At 36.5% G+C, this 21,738-nt stretch overlaps 1 protein-coding gene across 3 annotated transcripts in view; it reads left to right on the top strand.

The window, feature by feature from the left end:
* The window catches only part of dysf (dysferlin, limb girdle muscular dystrophy 2B (autosomal recessive)), an 89,847-nt gene that overhangs the window by 24,460 nt on the left and 43,649 nt on the right, over positions 1-21,738 (top strand). For all 3 annotated transcript variants that reach the window (XM_014981496.2, XM_014981495.2, XM_014981497.2), the window contains 19 exons: positions 394-589; positions 676-822; positions 1,044-1,175; positions 2,152-2,318; positions 3,401-3,515; positions 3,587-3,692; positions 3,777-3,919; positions 5,094-5,267; positions 6,447-6,531; positions 6,639-6,716; positions 12,274-12,455; positions 12,542-12,682; positions 13,483-13,512; positions 13,627-13,662; positions 14,699-14,740; positions 15,287-15,388; positions 16,062-16,223; positions 19,671-19,851; positions 19,933-20,006. In XM_014981496.2, the coding sequence (XP_014836982.2) occupies positions 394-589; positions 676-822; positions 1,044-1,175; positions 2,152-2,318; positions 3,401-3,515; positions 3,587-3,692; positions 3,777-3,919; positions 5,094-5,267; positions 6,447-6,531; positions 6,639-6,716; positions 12,274-12,455; positions 12,542-12,682; positions 13,483-13,512; positions 13,627-13,662; positions 14,699-14,740; positions 15,287-15,388; positions 16,062-16,223; positions 19,671-19,851; positions 19,933-20,006 (2,293 nt within the window). The remainder of the gene's footprint in view (positions 1-393; positions 590-675; positions 823-1,043; positions 1,176-2,151; positions 2,319-3,400; positions 3,516-3,586; positions 3,693-3,776; positions 3,920-5,093; positions 5,268-6,446; positions 6,532-6,638; positions 6,717-12,273; positions 12,456-12,541; positions 12,683-13,482; positions 13,513-13,626; positions 13,663-14,698; positions 14,741-15,286; positions 15,389-16,061; positions 16,224-19,670; positions 19,852-19,932; positions 20,007-21,738) is intronic.

Here is a 21,738-nt window from a genome sequence, read left to right as displayed (position 1 = left end):
TATCAATTTCTCATTGCTTTATTATAATTTCATAAATTAAATAAATAGGGTATCAAAAATCAAACTTAGAAATTTCCAAGTATTTTATAGCAAATTTATGAGATTAATCTCAAACTTTCAAAGCTTTTCTAGCAAACTGTTGACTTTTTAACAACTGAAATTTCCAAGTTTTTTCTAGAAAATTTCTAGAAATTTTCTGAAATTAAACAAAAAATTTCTGGGAGGGTTTTCTAGCAAAACTTAGACTTTTGAAACAGAAATGTCCTTGTCTTTGCTGTACAATTTCAGAGATTTTTTGACAGAAATGTACTCTTCCTTTTTGTTTTTCGATCAGCCCTAACTGTAGACAATCCTGGGCAGACGTCTCTAATATTTGCTTCTCTCTCCTTGTAGCGAGGAGCTGCCCGCTCTCGACCAGTGGCAGTGCGCCACTCCTCTCGACCGCTCGCTCAGGCACGTCCGAAGCCTCCACCTGCAGCAGATCACGGCGGCGGCGCTGGCGCTGAAACATGGACCAGAAACCGAGCTTTCCTCAGTGCTGGAGCAGGCAGAGGACTGGGCCAACCGACTGAGGACGATCGCTGAGGAGGTGAGAGCTAATCCAGCTGACCAGGAGGTCGTTGGTCCAATTAAAAGGTTAAAGGTGAAAACCTGACAGTGAGTTTTGTGTCTCAGCCTCAGAACAGCCTTCCAGACATCGTGATCTGGATGCTGCAGGGCGACCGCCGGGTTGCGTATCACCGCATCCCGGCGCACACGGTCCTCTTCTCCCAGCAGTACTGCGGGAAACACTGCGGACAGCTGCAGAGTCTCTTTCTCAAGGTGCTTACACACACACACCTGCACACACACACACACACACACACACACCTGCACACACACAGTTAATCACCAGAATAATTGATATAACACTTCATGTTGCTCTAGAAATATCATTAATCTTTGCTTGTGGGCCACATTACTTTAATTATAAGGGCCATAAGTGGCCCGTGTACCACAGATTGGTCAGCCCCGCTCTTTGTGAATGACCTGGTGTGTCTCAGTACCCACAGGGCAGCGGTGGAGAAGCCAAACTTCCGGGTCAGCTGAGGGTGAAGGTGTGGTTTGGACTAGCTGCTGATGCCAAACACTTCAACCAGTTTGCTGAAGGAAAACTGTCCGTGTTTGCTGAGACGGTAAGAGACGAGATGAGAACAGAACCGATTATTTTTACCGTGGATGGAGGAGAAAATGGCTGAAATCTTGACTCACTCCTTTGTTTCTTTATATTTCACTTTAATTCAACCAGACTTTAATGTTTCCAGATAGTTTTGATCAATAGCTCTCACTACCTGAGTGAAGCTGGTCCCCCCCATGTCTTCAAATCTAACAAACATTTGTGTTGCAAAAAAGTTTTGTTTGTCCCGTTATAATTTTAAAGATATTAAAAACTTTCCTGGGGTCATGAAAGGTCAATTATTCCCCTGTTCACGTTTATAAAATCAAACAAATCAACCCGGCTGCATTTGTGCTGCGTTTGTGCAGCAATTTTCTTTTGTTTGTGCTGCTTTTGTAGAAGATGTTAATGAAAGTTTAAGGTCGAAAGGTCAGCCAACAGCACCACATCACCCAAATCTGACAAATAAAATTTGTGACAATTGGTGTCAATTACCCTCTTACATTTGTGCTGCAAAAATGTCCTTTTGTGCTGCTATTGTTGTAAATATGGTAATAAAAAAGTTTCCAGAGGTGACCTGGAAACTTTTACAGAAGAAATCAAATTTGGTGTAAACAACTTAGCTAAGTTTGTGCAGCAGAAGCTTTTGTTTGTGCTGCTTTTGCTTTCACAATATTAATGAATGTTTAAAGGTGAAAAGGTCAACCAGCCCCTCCAGATTACCCATATCTAGCAAAATTGGTGTCTGACATTTTTGCTACGATTCTGCAGTTAAAGTTTTTGTTTGTGCTGCTTTTGCTTTGAATATACTGATGATGACCTCTGGAAACTTTTTTAAAATGATAAAATATTTTGCTGCACAAACGTTTGGCAGCCATTTTGTTAGATTTGAAAGTGGCGGTGGAGCGAGCGTCACTCAGGTGTTCTGCTTCACTCCCTTAAAAATGCCGAGGGGACTGAAATCGCCGTGGAAACCTGTCTCGGATCATTTGCAGTACGAGAACCAGACCCGGCTGGCTCTGGTGGGAAGCTGGGGAACGACGGGCCTGACCTACCCGAAGTTCAGCGACGTCACGGGGAGAGTGAAGCTGCCCAAAGAGAGCTTCAGGCCCTCACCTGGATGGGCCTGGGCTGGAGACTGGTTCATCAGCCCCGAGAGGACGTGAGTCCACGACGACCGTCACACTGCAGAGCTTCAGGCTCAGTTCAAATTGTTTTTTTATTCTTGCATGGTTCTTCACACTACAAAGGTTATCATAGTCAACTAAAACTAACGAGAAAACACCAGAGTCAGTTTTTGTTCAGCAATAATTGAGTACATTTTTTTGAAAACAGCATCTTCTGTTGGGTTTTCATTACTCAACTGATGTAAACACAGTCACATCACAACATTTTGACCTTTTTGAATTGTGCACCTAAAAATTAAACAAAGGATGAAAAACTAAAACTTCTACTACAACTAATAAAAGTAAACTAAAACAAAACAATATTGAATAATAATAACTAATAAAACTAGCAAACACACTAACAACTAGTTAAAACCAATTGAACTAGACAAATAAAACTAACTATAGTGTAAAAACCCAAACTTTCAGTTGAAAATCCCCAGCTTAGTAAAAAATAAACTGCAGATTAGTTTTTATACTAAACTATGGTGAAAACCCAAAATACTTTGCCTTTTTCCAAAATATTTGGGTTTTTCAGCTTAAAACCCCCAAATAGTTTGGTTTTTCACTATAGTTTAGTTTTATTTGTCAGAAAAAAACAAACTGTTTTGGTCTTTTCCCCAAATAATTGAGTTTTTCACTAGTTTTATATGTCTAGTTCAATTGAAAAACCCAACTATTTTGGGTTTTTCCCAAAATAATTGTGGAAAACCCAAAATAGTTGGGCTTTTCAGGATAGTTTAGCTTAATTGGTCTAATTCTATTAAAAACCCAGTCATTTTGGATTTTTTTCCAAAATAATTGGGTATTTCAGTTGAAAAACCCCAAATAATTTGGGTTTTCACCATAGTTTAGATTTATTTGTCTAGCTCAACTCAAACTTTTTTTTTGTTTTTCCCAAAGTAGTTGGGGAAAACTTTGGTCCAATGTAGTGCAAATTAAGTTAAAATATTTGAAATAAAACATATTTTTGTTTTTGGGCCTGATTTACCTTCCATAGACTTAATGTGAATATTATTACAGATAAATAGCCCTTTTGGGCAGATGATGCAGTCCTGTACCTTTGGTTTCCCCCCAGGCTGCTGTTTGACGTGGACGCCGGTCACATGACCTTCACAGAGGAGGTGTTTGAGAACCAGATGAGGTTACCAGGTGGACAGTGGATCGGCATGCCGGAGGGCTACACCGACGTGGTGCGTAGCTGGACGGGTTTCCCAACACGTCTCTGTTAGCAGAGACCAAACAATCTGCGTTCCTGTTCCAGAACGGGGAGAAAACGGTGCCGAAGGACGAGGTGGAGTGTCCTCCTGGGTGGGCATGGGACGAGGTGGAGTGGAGCGAAGATCTCAACAGAGCCGTTGATGATCAAGGTGCTGAGAAAGTAAAACATCCACCAACAAGCAGAGATAGAAGCTGATCTTTAGCTTTGATAATGGGTTTGTTTTTAACTTCAGGCTGGGAGTACGGCATCACCATTCCTCCGGACCGCCGACCAAAGTCTTGGGTTCCCGCAGAGAAGATGTACCACACCAACCGGAGGAGGCGATGGATCCGGATGAGACGGAGAGACCAGCAGAAGATGGAGGCTCTCAGGAAGGTGACTGGTTTCTAAATTATAAAGATAAACTGATTTAATCACCTCTAAATGACGTCGTGTGACACTTTTCCATGATTTCAGCACGCTGTAGTTTTTATTAAGTTCCTAAAATTCAATTTATTTCAAATTGGAAGTGGAGCTAGTACTTTTTGAAGTAAATATTAAGAGAATATTAACTTAAAACAAGCTCCTATATCTTGCTGAAAAGTTACTCGTATGCTGATCTTGTCTTTTCTTATGAAATATTGAAATATTTGCAAGAGAAACTGAACCAAATTTACTTAGAGGATTTTGTTCTTGTATCGAATATTACCTGGTGTATGGATAATTAACAACAAAAAAATATATTAATTACATAATAACCTTCTTTTTAAATGTAATGTAAATGTGTTATCTGGTGAATGGATAATTAACAAAGAAATTAATTTATAATATTCATTATGTAACCTTGTTTTTTAATATTTTTCTTTAATATATTTATTTAACTCATTGTAATATGTTGAATAAATCTGGTGAATGGATAAATAGCCAAAAAAATTGAATGCATAATGTTAATTACGTAGTAATCTGTTTTAATATATTTATTTAACTAAATAGTTATTTTTATTTGCAGTGTTTTGTGGCAACAAGACAATCAACTAAAAAATGTTAATTTATTTGGCCTTTTTCTTGTTAATTCAAAATATTAATGATATAATAACCTTGTTTCTTTTAAAGTATTTTTTAATATGCTGAAGTCATAATTTTAATAACTTCAGTTGTTTGTAATTTTATCTGGTGAATAGATTAACTAAAAAATGAATTGATAATATTAGTAATTCACATATTTTTAAAAATTTAAAATATTTAAGTAAACATAATATGTTGAATAAAGAAAGGTACCAAAAACGTGCTAAAGGTATAAAGTTAAAAAGTAATTCATTTAAATGAAAGTATGAATAAATAAACAATAATTATCCGCTTTCTTTATCTGGTGCAGTTTGTGATTTTCTAGCTGTAATTCTCTCTTTTGACCACCAGATGGGGCTCTAGTTGCACAAATAATGAAAAATACAATGTAGAAGAAGCGTCACCTTTGCCCTTATTTCTGTTTTATCCATTTTTTTCTGCGGAGAAAAACAAAGTTGAAGAAAATGTTGAGGAAAATCTGCTCCTTTCTTTTAACCTCCCACAGCAGCGACCAGATGATTCAGACAGGGAGGGCTGGGAATACGCCTCGCTGTTCGGCTGGAACTTCCACCTGAAGCCCAGGAAGACGGACAGCTTCAGGAGGCGCAGGTGGCGCTGCCGCATGGAGCCGCTGGAGAAGACCGGACCGGCCGCCATCTTTGCTCTGGAATGTTCTCTGGTTAGCAGCATTAGCTTCCCGATCCCCGTTGAAAACACACAAAAAATGGTATAAAATAAGTACCGAAGCACTGAATTTTATATTCCCCCTCACTTTTGTATGCTTTAAAATAATCATCAAATTAATTTAGCATAAATGCTGCTGCATATCTTCAGATTTATGACTTTAATCTGTGGTGGTTGAATATATTATCACAGGATGTCCAAACTGCGGCCTTCAGAACAATTCTGGGTTTTAGTTATATTCAGATTTCCACTTTTGTCTCATCAGTCCACAGCTAAATATTTTTAGCTTTTATTAGTTATTCTGTATCTTTACAGATAGCTAAAATTAGCTATCCCTAAATTAGCTAATGTTATGTTTTAGCTAGTACAATTTAAAAAGTAAGGAGAACTTGAAACCATAGCTTTGCAACAATTTAAAAAGGAAGCCAGAAATATTATTTTTGCTTTATTTTAATAGGATAAAATCCTTTTATTGTTGCTTAACTGCTGATAGTTGCTAAGTGCTAGCATGCTGCTGATTATGAACCAACCACAAAGCCTTTTTTTACAAGATATGAGTTTATCTTACAAAACAAATCTGGAGTGATTCCAGCTGATCTAATTAAAAATAAAACATTTTACATTTTCCTTCTCACTTTTATTCACTATTAAGTAATTATTACATTCATTTAGCATAAATGTTGCCTCATAAATTCTGATTTTCGTTCAGCACAGGTAATATATGACTTTATAAATTTTTGGTACATAAACATTTTTATGTACCAAAAGTTTTTGGTACATATTCAAAAATTTTACTTGAATATGTGCCAGACAAAATTTTTCTCCACGAGAAATTATGTAATATTTTTATGTTAATCCCATTAAATTCTCCTTATGTTTTTTGCAGCTGTGATGTCTTCTGAAATTTTCCCATTTTTGAAAAAAATGTTTATGAATTACTTTTCTGCACACACCAAGGTTGTGAAATAAAATATCTAGGCTCTACAGTTAAATCACATGGTTAATCTTTTAAAAAATATAATAAATATTTTGAGGACAGTCAAAATTTATCCATAATTAAAGCACAGTTTTAATTGTTTTGATTTCTTTTTGGAGTTACCAGGATCTGCCAAACATCTAACATCTTGGAATCTGTAGTTTTTACATTTCTTTACGCTTTATTTTTCTTCCACAGAGCAGCATAGAGGACAAACATGACGACAAGTCGGTCACCACCACTTTTGGAGTCAACAGACCAACCATTTCCTGTTTCTTTGACCGTAGGGCAACACCCACACTTCTTTGTTTTTATGCTTATCTTCTTTTTCTGGTTCCGATTCCTAATTGTCATGGAAGTTTTTGGAGCTGAAGCTGCTTTTTCTTGCAGGCGGGACCCGCTACCACCTGCGCTGCTACATGTATCAAGCCAGAGACCTGCTGCCGATGGACAAAGACAGTTTCTCAGGTACAGCGAATCTCAACAGCTGCTGGTATTCTGGCGCCCTCTGGTGGCCAACTGGTGAATCCAACATTTTTTGGATCGTTGTCAAAAATAGCAAAATTTATCTGGGTATTGGCAAATGATCAGTTGTAGTTTGCACACAATTTAGAAATTCTGAAATTATCAGAATTTTGTTTTTGTTTCTATTACATATTTATTTATTTAGCTGTAAATAAAAATGAGAGAAAAATCTTAGTTATGAATGTTTTTTATTTGGTTACAAATGTTGACATTAAGATGACTTCAAAATAACAACATAACTCAATACTTCAGAACTGTTTCTTATTCACATATATGGATATTTATCTGTATTTACTGAAGCAAATCTCTTGTCTGGTGATACATTTTAATAAAGTATCATTTCTTTTTAGAAAATAAAATAAAACCATTTTTAGACAAAAAAGTATGAAAAGATACTTATACAGAGCTATTCAATACATTAGAATATTTATCTTAATCTCCAAGTGATTCACATTATATGGATTAATTATACACAAACTGCTGTTTTCCAGCCTTTGTTTCTGTTAATTAAGACGATTCTCTGTTGATGAAAACATGACATTTAAAATGAGAACATTACTTCAGACCAATAAAAAAAACCTTTTATAATACAGAAATGTGGGTTTAATGCAGCAAAGAATTCTAATTTAATGTTTAAATTAGAATTCATATCGTATTTGTTCGTTATCTTTGTCTGATATTTAGTATTTCAGTGCAACAAAACAAACTCCCTGAGGGTTCAAATACTTTTTACGTTACATCTTTTACATCTGGAAAAACCGTTTCTGTGCAGAGAAATATCAGCGGATAATGTTTTAAAAAGAAGATTCAAGGCTAGCAGTTAGCTAACCATTGCTCTAAGCTAGCTAAAAAAATGATAATTTTAGCTAGCTTGGAGGTACCTAAAATGAGCTAGCTCTTTCTTTTTCAGAAATGTTTATACAGATGTAACAGAGCAGAAATCTTTCAAATATTTTCAATTTTGTCTCATAAATCCACAGAATATTTTTGGACTATTTTTTACAGAATATGCTTACCTAGCTAGAATAGCTAGCTTCAGAGCTAGCTAAAATTAGCCAGCTCTAAGCTAGCTAATGTTATGCCTTAGCTGGTAAAAATGAGGAAAACCAGAAAAATTTAAGTTGTAACAATTAAAAAAAAAAGCCAAATATATAAATTAGCTTCATTTTTATTGGATAAAATCCTTTTATTTTTGTTTAGCTGTCTGTATTTGCAAAGCGCTAGCATTTTGCTAATTATGAGCACAAAGCCTTTTCTACCAGATGTGAGTTTTTAACTTACAAAAAAAATTACCTGAGTAATTCCAGATGACCTATTTAATAATTAAAAATAAAAAAAATCTAACAGATTAAATGTAGTAAAAAGTCAAAATGAGACGGGAGCCAAAAAACCTGGGAAACAAGCAGCTTTAAAAGTGTTGATTTAATTATGAAACCGCTCTGATTGTAATTAGAAGGAGGAGAAGGAATATTTTTCTTCGATTTAAAACGAGGTCATGGAAACTGCAGCTACTGTGTGCGTTAATCAGAAAGCCAGCAGAGACTCACATGCTAAAACTTTTATAAACAAAAGAGAGAGATGATTGATGGGAGGTTGCTTGAAAAACGGGGCCAACAAACAGGATTCTGTCAGCAAACTGATGATGAATCGCTATCTTTACTCAGTCGGCTCATTCACACTCATGAACAGTTAATGGGTGAGTAAAACTGATGGATGAGCTTCACTTGTGTTTTCATCTGGTGCGACATGACATTTTGATTGAAGATGATTAAAGACTCGGTCTGCTATCAAACACTAAGGCTTTTCTGGTTTTCCTTTCGATTTCATGTGGTCGCCTTTCATCTTTTGTTTTCCTGTCTTTTTTCTCTTCCACTCTGTTTTCATCCATCATTTCCTGACCTTTTTTCCTCTTAAATCTTTTTGTCTTTGCTTGCTTTGAGGCAAGAAGAATCATGGGAGTGAATATAATCCTGCTCCATAATTACTAAGCTGATGCGAAACATTAAAAGTTCAAATTATACGGAAGGATCTCTAAAAGTCATCACATTCCTGTAATAAAAATAGAAACTTGATGATATGAGAGCAATAATTAACTTAAATGAAGACTAAATGTTTTGTAACTCATTAATTCAAGGAGTTATTGTAGATTGTCACGGCTGCTGGGAGGAAATATCTCCTGTAGCAGTCTGTACCGCACTGAATTCGAAGAGGCCTCTGACTGAAGACACTTTGTTTCTCTAAGGCAGCTTCACCTACAATATGGCTTCGTTCACACTGCTGGTCTTGATGCTCGGTTCCATTTTTTTTTTCTGAAATATGATCTTGTGTGTTTATTCTACAAATTAAAAAGCGACGCCACCATCTTTTTGATTTTAACGTTGTTGAGCGATGGGAGCCGATTAAAAAAAGAGAAGGAAGCTAAATAAAAAAGTAGAGCCATTAGCTCATTTGCGTCAGTTATTGTTTACCTCCAGGTTTCCCACATCCGGCTTCTTCTGGCGCAGAATTAAGACGCAAATTTTACATCTAGACTCTAACATCAGAACAGTTAAAGACACTTACAGTAAACCAGCACCCACCAGTTTCACCACCTGTTCAACAAATCTGTTCCCAACAGACTTTCATTAAAAAAAAACATTAATTATGTAAAAGTCGGATAAGTAGCAACATAATCACTTCTTCCGCAGACGATTTGAAAAAGATGGGATTCGTATGCGATTAGGTCCACATAATGGAATTAGCACAGATCTGATCAGATGATTTTTATTTTTATTTTCTTAGGCGAAAACATCAGAATTGAGCTGTTAAAAAATTCAGATGTGTCGCATTTAGCCTAGGATGTGGTACAAAACAGTGTCATAATGCAATATGATACATTATATGATACAATAACATGCAATGCAATTTGATTCTGTATTTGATTATATATAGAATAAGATTATACAGTAAAGTATAAAACCTTCTGATGCATTACTGTACATTAAAGTGCAATATGACACAATGCAACGTAATACTACACGATACGATGCAGTTTTGGGATGTCCAAAGTGCGGTTTGGGGGCCATTTGTGGCCCTAGGAATGATTGTTGGTCACAATTCAAGATTAATTTGGTTTGAAAGTTCAAGCAGATTAATGCAGATAAACTTAAAAACCATGTGTGGATTTAACGTTTAAGATGCAACACAAAGCATTCATGCAGGATTTTACTTTTGATTTAATTTAATTTATTAGTAATGGAGACCAAATGCAAACTCTGAGAATAATAAAGGCAGAGTGAGCAAAATCCTTGTTATTGTTGCTGAAAAGAAACAAAACAAATTAGAATGTAAATTTCAGGATCTGGTTTTCTACCTTTTTTTAATCTACAGTGATTCACGCATCGCTTGTTTACAGAAATCTGACTTTATTAAAATATTCTGTTTAGTTTATTGCTTATAAAAATACGAAATGTTTGTGGTCCGTGAAGCACTTTCAACTTGACATTTTTTAGTTTGGACACCAAATCAGCTCTATTTTTGTGTGTGTGAACCTCCATGGAAAGATTTTCCATTTTAAACACACAGACTTTGTTTCAGTGTTTATGTTTATTAATTCTCTATTTCCAAACATGTATTCCTCTTTTAGAAACATGTTTAGTCTGCCATATTAAGCCAACACAGTGTTTTAATCATTTCTTTCACTTTAACTCTCATTTTCTCCTCCTTATCTTTCCTCCCATCTGTATTTGCAGTTTTTTTCCGTCTTCATTGTGTTTATGGACGTTTCTTCCATCTTTACTTCCCCTTTACTCACTTAAACAAAAATTTAGATGACCCCTCTGGGCTGTTTGCTTTCATATGGGCTAATGGGAACGGACGCTAATTGAATGGGTCACTGTGTGTGTGTGTGTGTGTGTGTGTGTGTGTGTGTGTGTGTGTGTGTGTGTGTCAGGGTTAATTGAGGACTGGTGGGAAAATGCATCTTAGCTTCTGTTTACTCTGATGCTAACGGCTCCACAGAGACTCGTTACTCAGCCTAAAACAACAAACTCTCCGGTCCGTCTAACTGTACGTACATGTGGATTTCTTCAATGCATGCGCCACACACACACTGCTCCCAGTGTGTGTGTTTAACGCTGAGGGGATGACTGTGACCTGGAATAACAAACTACTCGGAGCCGCGTTCCCAGCGGTCTGTCCCCAACCCGACATTCCCAAACGCCAGGACAGTTTGAGATGTTGCGACGCTACTGAGAACCTTCCCTGAAACGCGTTCACAATGCAATAAGGACTTCCATAACATCGCAGTGAAGTTTGGCTGTGACCTTATGAAATATTAAAGGTGACCTATTGTTCTCCCTTGAACAGGATAGGGTTAGGAAAGGTTCAATGTTCAATAATCCTTCTTGGGTAATGAGGTTTTAGTCTGATCAGTTCTTTCTGTTTTCAGCTCCATTCAGGATGAGATGCTTTAGGACGCTGTCACTTTAAATCCGGATAAGCTGCTGTTGGCCACGCCCCCTCCACGTGAAAATGGCTCCAAACGAATTGAATAAAATGAAATATACTTTATTGATCCTCAAGAAGAAATTAGTATTGTGTTGACAAGCTACTCCATCCAAGATGTTAAATACTAGCAGCTACAACCAAAAAGATCTAGTCAATAATAAAATATACATACATCAATGTGACTTTATAAGTAATTTAAATGACCTAAATATAAAATAAATAATATGTACCTGGAAATATGTTGGTCTATAAATAAATCTGTAAAAGAGTCCCAGAGATCTGCAATTATACAGCCGTACATCTTTGAAAAGCAGAAGTGGAGCCTCCTGCACAACCAGGGTAAGGTAAAGTATGATAGTTTTATTTATGTAGCACATTTTCAGCAACAAGGCATTTCAAAGAAAACAAAACAAAAAAAACTGAAGAAAAGCAAAAGAAAAATAAACCAACATCAAAAGTACTTCACAATTATAACCTTATAGGAGTTTCTCTAAGGGATAACATAATTGGATTTTCTCCAACCAACAGGAATGCAGGAGGCTCCACTTCTGCTTTTCAAAGTCGTACAGCTGTATAATTGTGGATCTTTGGGACTCGTTTATAGATTTAAGCGGTTTCTGGATGGTCAGTCAACAACAAAACATGCAGCAGTAAAACCAGCTGACCAAATGTGCTGGAGTTCCACTGGGGTTGCTAGGTGACGGACGGGCTTGGTTGATGTTGCTAGGTAACGGCGCAGTGCGACTCAAGAATAGGGAAGTTTGTGAAACGGCTCGTTTTCCAGACACCAAAAAAAGCTTTAACTTTTTCCTAAAAATATGGTTTGGTGTTTTTTTAAAGTGCTTTGGTTGTTTTTAGAAGCAGCTTGGACCCAAATGGAAGTACAAAAATGTACTTCCATTTGAGATCACTTTAAAAAACAATGGAATAATATAATTTACGGGCATTATTCCAACATGTCTGCCTCCGTTGAGTGAAACATTGGGTGCATCAAACTTTTCTGTCGCTCTAGACCCCTACGCCATCGTGTCGTTCCTCCATCAGTCCCAGAGGACGGTGACCGTCCGCAACACCCTCAACCCCACCTGGGATCAGACGCTCATCTTCTACGAGGTGGAGATTTTCGGAGACCCCGATGCCACTGCGGCCTGTCCCCCCAACATTGTGGTGGAGCTTTATGATGAGGACTCATACGTGAGCGTCTGGTGCCTCCGTTTTAGCGCCTTGACGTTGTTGTGTCGGTGAACTCTGAACATCTCTGTTGTTCTGTGATCGATCAGGGAGCGGATGAGTTCATGGGTCGCTGCGTATGCCAGCCGTCCCTCGCTCCATCGCCTCGACTCGCCTGGTTCCCGATTCGCCGAGGGAGTTCGGGCGCCGGCGAGCTGCTGGCCGCCTTCGAGCTCACACGTAGAGAAAAGGTCAAAGGTTTCCCCATCGCCACCATCACCACTTTTCTTTTATTCACTCTGTTTTACTCTATGTACGTCTAATCTTCCTATTCAAATCCCCTGACTAAACTGTAAGTTTTACCAAAGATGGGAAATTAGGGGTGTTGTATTCGGACATGTATACATTGTGCATCAAAAAGAGGGTGTGAAACATCTTTGTCTCTTACTGGTTGAGTACATTTATTTGCTTACTTATTAGGATTTCTATTAGTGGTCACTAATCTTCCTGTGGGCTAATTACAAAATTATTCAGTGTACCAAAAAACTAAAAAGAAAATAATAAGAATTACGAATTACGTTTTTTTTTTTATTAGAGGATTCATAGAAAAGAAGTTACTGAAACATTTTTTGCACCTTTTTTTTTTACACATTAGACAGTATTTCATTCAATGAGGCAAACTACGTTGATCTTTCACAGTTAACAATTAAAAAGCGTAAAATAATGAAAAACTGAGACAAGTAATTCATATTTGGCATCTAGTTCATCAACGAATGTTTGTATTAGAACAAAAATTATCAATTTTGATCTGAGGTTCCTCAAGGCTTTGTTCTCTGCCCCTTTTATTAAACCCTTACTGCTCCCCCTAGCTGAGATTATATGTAATTACAACAGAATCCTTAAAATTGCAACATTAGAGATCAGCGTTCATCTAGTTTCTATGTGAATAACAACTGAAGCCTACAGAAACTTTGGTGTAACTATGGACTAAAACCAAACTTTTCCTATTTATCCCATTTTTCTAATTTATTCTCTCATTCTGTTTCCACAGCCAGCAGTTCACCACCTTCCAGGACTTGAGGTCAGTTCAATCCCTAAAACAAAACTGCCATGAAGTTACTCCACTGTAGTTAAATATTTGCCATTTTTCTTTTAAAAGTTTCTACATTATAATCCAACATTTTCCTAAACGCAGGGAGATGTCGTCAGTTCAACCCACGTACTGGACGAGGTAAAGCCACACAGAGTAAATCAGACGATACAATTTGCTCAGAAGACTTGAAATAACAGAAGAGAATAGTCCTGGACTTAAAAGACTGGATTTTAAGTCCAGTCTTAACAGACAACTTTCAAGACATCTTTAAAAAGTCTTAAAAGGCCGTCATTTTTTAAGGCCTTAAAATGTCTTAAATTCACTAAAAAGTAGTAAGTTGGCCTTAAAAACAACAAAACTTTTTTGTGGCAGGAATATTTACCTACCTGTTAATATACCCTTCTTAGCTAGCTAACTTGTTAGCATCTATTGTGAGTAAAGTGTAAATTTATCCTGTTGGCTGGATGAGGTTTATCTTTGCCACTGGTTATTTCTGCTGTCAACCAAACGATGCTACATTCCTTCTGTGCCAAAAAGCTCGACACTACTGCTATATAAAAGATGCAAATGTCTTTTGTACATTTCTGTGGCGATACCAGTCTTAAAGTCTTAAAAAGGCTTACATTCATGTAAAATGAAGGCTTTAAAATGTCTTAATTTCAGTAAAAATGTAAGTTGGCCTGAAAAAAGTAAATCACAGGTCTTAAATTCTGTTGTTTAGTCTTTTATATGTTGTTTTTTTGTGAGACATTTCTGTCAGGCAAACTTTTGAGTCACTTGCAAACATAATAATTGTGATCTGTAACTCACGACATTTGTGGCTACCGCTAACTAGCTGCTAATATATGGTGATTAGCTTGCTAGTTAGCTTTTTTGCATCTGTCGTGGCTAAAATAAAAATTGTCCAGTGTTGTTAAGGGTTAATGTTGTTAATAAAAAGGTCTTAAACTGTATTATTTTTTGTTGGTGAACCCTGCAGTGACCCTGTAGTCAAGAATAGATAAACAAACTACTTGATAATGAAAAAATAAGTTAACACCCTCTTCATTTAACCATCTCATCTGGAACATTGTGATTGAAGAAGAAACAATCATCTTGATTTATTTGTGTATTAAATTTGTTTCTTTATATATATTATTTTTTTCTTTATTTTTCTTCACTTTTGATCCCTCAGTTGATGTTTCCAGGATTCCTGTCTGAAAACCTGCAGCAATGGGTATAATTTTAAAATGCATGCATGAAGCATCAAACCCATCATTGTGCTTTTTGTCTTTAAATCTGCAGATAACTCAGCTGTAAAGGCAGCCATGCTAGCTTGCTCTTTGTTCTCTGTTAACTTGTGTTTTTCTTTTACTAATTTGTTTTGCTGCTCCATATATTTACAGTGGCAAATGGAAGCCTAAAGAATTTGCTTTATTATTCATTCAGGACAAAATGTGTGAATTCTTGTTAATAATTCTTGCATATTTTTAAATTAACCCAAAATTAACACATATTACAGGTTGTCTTTAGCCTTCCACAGACCATTTTAATAGATATTTTGTGAGATTTATTTGAAAAGAAATAGATTTTTTTTTATTAAAATGTCTACCATGAGTGTTGGTAACCTAACGTTTGCCATGCTTCAGCTAAACTTTGTCATTTCATGTTAGTAATGAAAAATCCCAGCAGTATTTGCATCATTGTAAGCAGCATACCTGCTGTGTGACGTACCTCAGGGTTCTGTCTCTGACCCACTGCTGTTCTCTGTTCCCGCTGGCAGCCAGACGAGTCGGACCTTCCCTATCCGCCCCCCCAGAGAGAACCCAATGTCTTCATGGTTCCCCAGGGGATCAAACCCGTCCTGCAAAGAACAGCCATCGAGGTACAACAACACAAATCAATTAGCAAAATGTTTTTATTTTGTTTACAAAGCTAATGTTTTTAGTTGTAGACAGATGCTTATTTTTGTTGTTGAAGTATTAGCAAGAATAAGCAATTTAGAGATTATGCATTATGTGGGGCCATGTGGAATAACATTTAGCAATCAATATCTTAACTGAGGTCCACAGCAGTTAGTTTATACAAAAACAGGGATAAATTGTTAGAAAGAGATCAGCGCCAAGGTTACAGCTTATCAAAGTTAAGATAACTGCTATTTGGAATCAGGCTAACAGCTGCTGACAGTCAAGCTAATGGCTAAATAGTGTCCAGGTTACAGTTAATCAAGTAATCAAACTACGAGTTCTAGATAACAAGACAATTTTCCCATGTTGTAAGTGAAATAATCTGCCAATAGAACTAGCACATTTTCATCAAAATTAAGGAATTATTTAGTTAAACAAGTCCCCATATCTTGCTGGTAAGTCACTTTTAAGTAAGTTTTGTCTTTTTCCAAGTGTAATAGTATATTTGTGGTAGAAACTAGAAACAAGATTCGGTGTTTTGTTCCTAAAGTCTCCACTACTTCTCTAATTACCTAATAGCGTTGGATTATGTAGATACTTGTCTGTGTACAAATATAAACGCTTCCTTCTCTTCCTGCGTCTCTGCGTCAGATCTTAGCGTGGGGCGTTCGAAACCTGAAGAGCTTCCAGCTGTCCAGCGTTACGTCTCCCAGCCTGCAGGTGGAGTGTGGAGGCAGCGTGGTGCAGAGCTGCGTCATCCGCAGCGTGAAGAAGAAGCCAAACTTTGACGTCAACACGCTCATCCTTGATGTGGTGAGAGCACGGGGACAGAGCTAACCATACACAAACACAGAGTGTAATCAGAGCCCAGGCCCACTGCTTTCATGGCTAATGAGACCTCTGCTGTGATGTGGTTCGCTCCAGTCATTTATCTTCATCAGCTAAGCCACAATAATGGCACCAGAGGGAAGGACGCTAGGCTTCCCTCCCTTTTTCCATGGAAAGTTCAGATGTTTTAGTAGAAAAGTAAAAGCAGCAGCCTGAGATGTTTCCAGCTCTGCCTTAACTTCATGAGGCTTCTGCAGATGCAGAGTGGAGGACGTTCCAGTGGCCACCAGCATGTACGCTAGATTAATATACAACATAAATACAGGCCGCAGATTCTACTGGAAGCGCAGATACTTGCCAGATGGTTTGAAACTGGATGCAGATGAAAAATAAACTCTGAATTCTTGTGATAAAACAGACTTCAGTCTCAAATTATGAATGTTTTTGGATTTTTGTTTTGTAAAAAGAAAAAAAAAAGAATGTTTCATCTTCACTGATTTGACTGATGAACGAAAGAAGCAAAGAAACAAAAAGAAAAATTCAGTAACTTGTTCTTGTTTCTACATAAACAAAAGACAAATCCAAGAGTTTGAAGCAGGAATAAAATTAAATAAAAATAAATGTTAGTCGAAGTAGGGCTGGTTTCACTCTGGATTCACATTCAGTTAATGTTGAACATTTACATTAATTTTTATTTTAATTAACTTTATCCAGCCGAACCTGTCCATGACAACACATTTTTACAAGCCGGCTCTGTGGTACCGTAACGCCGTGACGGTTTGCGCCATCTGATGATAAAGTTTTTTAATGAAAGTTACATTTGTTATGGAGAAATGGGCATAATTATTTACTCACAGGATATTTAAAGAACTTTGCACAATTAAAATAAGTCAAAAAAATCTAGACAGAGATTTGAAACTTAGGGTTTAATATTAATGCTAATAAAAGGAGACAACAGCAGAAACTTTGAATACACACATTTATAATTTCTGGAATTAGGTTACAGTGAATTTCTAGACTGATTCACTTTGTTTTTAGCCAGAAAATCAGCAAATAACATAATTACTGTGCACAAATATAATAAATAGATAATCTGTGAGAGGTGTGCCTGCTGTGTTTAATTCAGGTAAACAAACACTTCAGTTCCAGATTTTAAAGAGAATTTCAGATTAGGATTGAGAGTTCAGATGTACAAACACCTAATTATTTTTCCATTTTATGTTTTTAATTTTATTTATAAACATTTCTTTTTTTTTTACATTTTGGAAATATAAAAATAACTTCCCATGTTTCCATCAGCATTCTGGTTATTTTCCTTTAGTGATGGTTTGATTCAAGTTAAAACTCCAAATGTTGTTATTTTAACCTTTAAAATGTTTGAATCGAAGAGCCTCAGACATACGGAGAGAAAGTTTTTAAAATTATTCATGCATAAATTTAGTGACGATAATATCAGATGGAAAGTGTTAATTAATGATTAAACTTATAAAAATAAAATTTTAATCAGCTAAAGTCCAACTTTCTTAGTTCTGTTTCTTTGTGTAAAACGAGGATTCAGATTTCTCAAAATTGAAAAATATTCTGATATTTTCTGTAAATTTCATTATCACATAGCTCATCATTCACTCACATATTAAGATGTAGTTTTTTATGAATTTCCAACATTATGGAAAGATAGCAAACTAAAACTCTTTGCAGAAACTAAGGAATAATAATAAATTGAATTAATAGTGACAAATGTGCTTCAACAATTTAGTAAAAGATCAACAAAACTTAAATCTGGGCTCCAGATTTAATCCCTACTTTCTCCTCACTCAGAGACTTTGTTCCAAAATGTTCTTAAGAGTTTAACAATATCAGTCTAAAGTTGATCCCTCTGTGTTTTATTATGACAGCTTAAACTCGGGTATGGAAATTATCACATATTCTTTCCCCCTCAGCCTCAGCAGACGCAGCTCACGCTGTTTAATGTTAACAAGATTAAGGCCCTGCGTTTGACCACCGGCGTATGACAGCCTGAACCGGACAGTGGAAACATGCACACATTTTTCTGCCTTAAATTCAGCCCCAGAACTCGGTCCAAGCATTCACTGTTAACAATATTAGGGTTTAAAGTTGACTGCATAAGTGCTTTCTTATGCCACAGGGGCAGAGCAAAACGCCACATGCATATTTTCCTTAAATGCGACTCTTTGAAGAGTCAGACCACATCTCTAACTCTTTCAATTTAATGTGTTTCTTTAGCATCAGTGGACCTACTTAGGCCTCTTCAAAGCCAGAGAAGGTCAAAAGAACTACATTAACTGACTCATTTTTTTAGGTATTTACTTAAAATGTTGCCCCTGAGGCTTTTTAAAGGAGTAACTTCTACAGGGAAGATCGTCAGACATCTACACTGCAAAAACACAAAAATCTTACCAAGTATTTTGGTTTAGTTTCTAGACAAATGTCTGGACAAATATCTTGAAATAAGACAAAACTAGCTTACCAGAGAGACATAGGGCTTGTTTCAAGTCAGTCATTTCCTAATATTGATGAAAAACTACAAATTTCATTGGCAAATTTCACTTTTTCATCAATAATAAGGGATTATTGACTTAAAAAAATCTTCTATGTCTTGCTGAAAAGTTGTAAGTTTTGTGTTATTTTAAGTGGAGTAAGATATTCACACTAGAATATAAACCTAAAAGTACTTGGTAAGATTTTGTGTTTTACAGTGTAACACATGCAATTACAACACAGGCTGCACACAATCAGCTGCAAAGTTGGCAAACTGGCCCTCGAAACTGAAATACCAATTTAGCGGCGCTAACATTCAGTCTACAGTTTTTTGTTTTTATTCTCGATGTTTATTTTGAGATTATTCATAATAATTGTCTGATCACAGCAGTAATTGATTAACTGATTTAAACATCTGCTCTACTGATGATCTCAGAAAGTTGGTGTGTAGGTCACTTTTTCTTTTATTTTTCAACTGAAGCACATTGAATTCCACAGCACATCCACATGTTAAGTTGTCAAAGTCAAGCTAGCATGGCTGACCTACTTCCCTCTCCCTCCCCATTTTTTATTAACACTTTCCTGACCTTATCTAGTTGTCGAGAGCACACATTTTCAGTTTGAAAGCATAATTTCATCTCTTTGTTCTCAAAACGTCTGCTCTCTTCCATATATTCTTTGTGCTCTCTCAAATTTTTGTGTTTGCGCTCAGATTTTCTCCTCTGCTCACTTACAAATTCCTCTCTATTGAAACTAAAATCTTCTAGTGGGTCGCTACTATCAATTTAAACCCCTGTAGCAAACATTGTTTCCCTGACGTTGCTAATTACTATAAAATCAGCTTTATGCTGATGATATCGTGTTTTGTTTCTAACTTATCTTTTTAATTATAATGCAGACATTTAAAGTCTCTTCTTGGTTCCTTGTCAACAGAGACTTCCCCGTGAGGAGCTCTACATGCCGCCCATCATAATCAAAGTCATTGACAACCGTCAGTTTGGGAGGAAGCCGGTGGTCGGTCAGTGCACCATCCGATCGCTTGAGGAGTACCGACGCACACAAGAGGAGGAGCGAGCAGAGGAAGAGGAGGAGGAGGAAGGGGACGGATGGAGACGTAAGAGAAAAACTACCTTATGGTCAAATACGAACATCAGATCTGTGATAAAATTTCCCCAATTTGTGTTTCTGTATCAAGGCGAGACGCCAACGTTGACCTCTGGGGAAGTCTTTGTTGACATTGATGATCAGGAGCCGCTTGTTCCTGACCAGGTAAATCCAACCTGCTAACAAGCTGAAATCATCACTAAAAAAGCCTTTACTCATCACTTAGCTGTACTTTTCTTCAACAAATACAACAAATTTACAATATCAATCAAATTAATAACTTCTCTAAGGGTTATGCCTTGTTGAAAATTGTCCTTTTTAGAGTTTCTATCACAATTTTTCCACTTCCATCAGTTAAAAAAATAAAAATAAATTTAATTGTGGACAAACCAGGACATCTTGGAGATTTTTATAAGGAACATAAAAAATGTGTTGGATGTTTGGAGCATTCTTGTGGCATTTTCATTTCACTGTAATATACCAGAGGAGGGAGTAAGAGCTTACACAACTCACACCAAAATCTGCTTTTGATGTTTAATTTTGTCTGTAAAATCCATCAAAACCTCATAAAAATAGACAGCGACAATGAAGCTTTAATAAGAATTCAAATTAATTACTTTTTTTTGGTCCCGTTTTGAATTTGTCCCCTCAGAGCCACCATATATTCAAATATCACCATCATAAATGGCATCTAAGAACCGAACCCTTAAGGAGTAACAATAAACGGAGTTAAACACTGAAATCAGACTTTCTTTGTTTCTGTTTAGTTGTCTTCACTTCAGACTCTGAGGTATCAAACCTGGTATTTTATCTGTCGTTAAAACTACTTTTACCTGCAAAAACACAGAATATCACCACATATTTTTGTATAGTTTCTAGTTAAATTATCTTAGTACACTTGAATTAAGACAAAACTAACTTACAGGTAACTTTTCAGCAAAATATACGAGCTTGTTTTAACTAAATGAATCCTTAATATTCCACTTTCAGATTACTTCACTTATAACAAGATATTTTTCCCATGTTATAAGCGAAATAATCTGCCAGTTGAACCAGTACCTTTTATCAATATTAAGGAATTATTTACTTAAAACAAATTAGATATTTGCATTAGAAACTAGACAAAAAATACTTGGTAATATTCTATGTTTTTGCAGTGAAACAGAAATTAGCGAAAGTCTCAATAGTTCAGTGACAAAACTTAGCTCCTAGCCTGATAGTCTGGTAGACTCTGTTCGATTGGAGTCCAAAGTTACAACATTTATTAAATTTTCAGCTGCTGATGTATGATTTCACTCTGCGATGTCTGAAATGGTCCAAACTAATTAAAAAAGCTCGCCTGTGGGGGCGCTGCACCAAAATCCTCTGAGAAAGACATAAGCACAACTTCCTTCTTCACAAAATATAAACAGAAATGGAATATCGTCAGATTTTAACAATTGTAGGGTTTCTCTTTTGTCTTTGGTAAAGGACCATGAGACATTTCTCCCGCTAGCGCTAGACCTGTGCATTTGTTTTGGTTGCATTTACCCAGAATCCCCTGCAGTGTAGTCCACTTCCTGCCTTTGAAGCGGCCTCTGGTTGGCTTGGCGTTCTCATCTGCATTCAAACTGCCCCAGAGTTCACTTCAACCGAACCAAAATTTAATATTTTAGGTTTCATTGCACATTCACACTTCACCAAATGAACCGAACTTTCTATTTAAATGAACATTTAGTGCGTTCATTTGAAGCGCACTAAACTGGGATGGTGTGAATGCATCTTGAGTTCACTATTTTCCTTTCTCTTCTTTCTTGTTTTTATCTTTCAGCTGCTTTTGTTTTATCCCTCCTTCCTTCATCTCTGCTTCCAGTTACACTTTTCTAAATTTGCTCTTGTATTTTGCCCTCATTTTTAT

This window comes from Poecilia mexicana, unplaced genomic scaffold (assembly GCF_051168715.1).
Source record: "Poecilia mexicana isolate PSO_F unplaced genomic scaffold, ASM5116871v1 scaffold_18, whole genome shotgun sequence".
Taxonomy (NCBI): Eukaryota; Metazoa; Chordata; class Actinopteri; order Cyprinodontiformes; family Poeciliidae; genus Poecilia; species Poecilia mexicana.
Note: the sequence above shows the minus strand (reverse complement) of the source record. Positions and strands in the feature narration are given on the sequence as shown.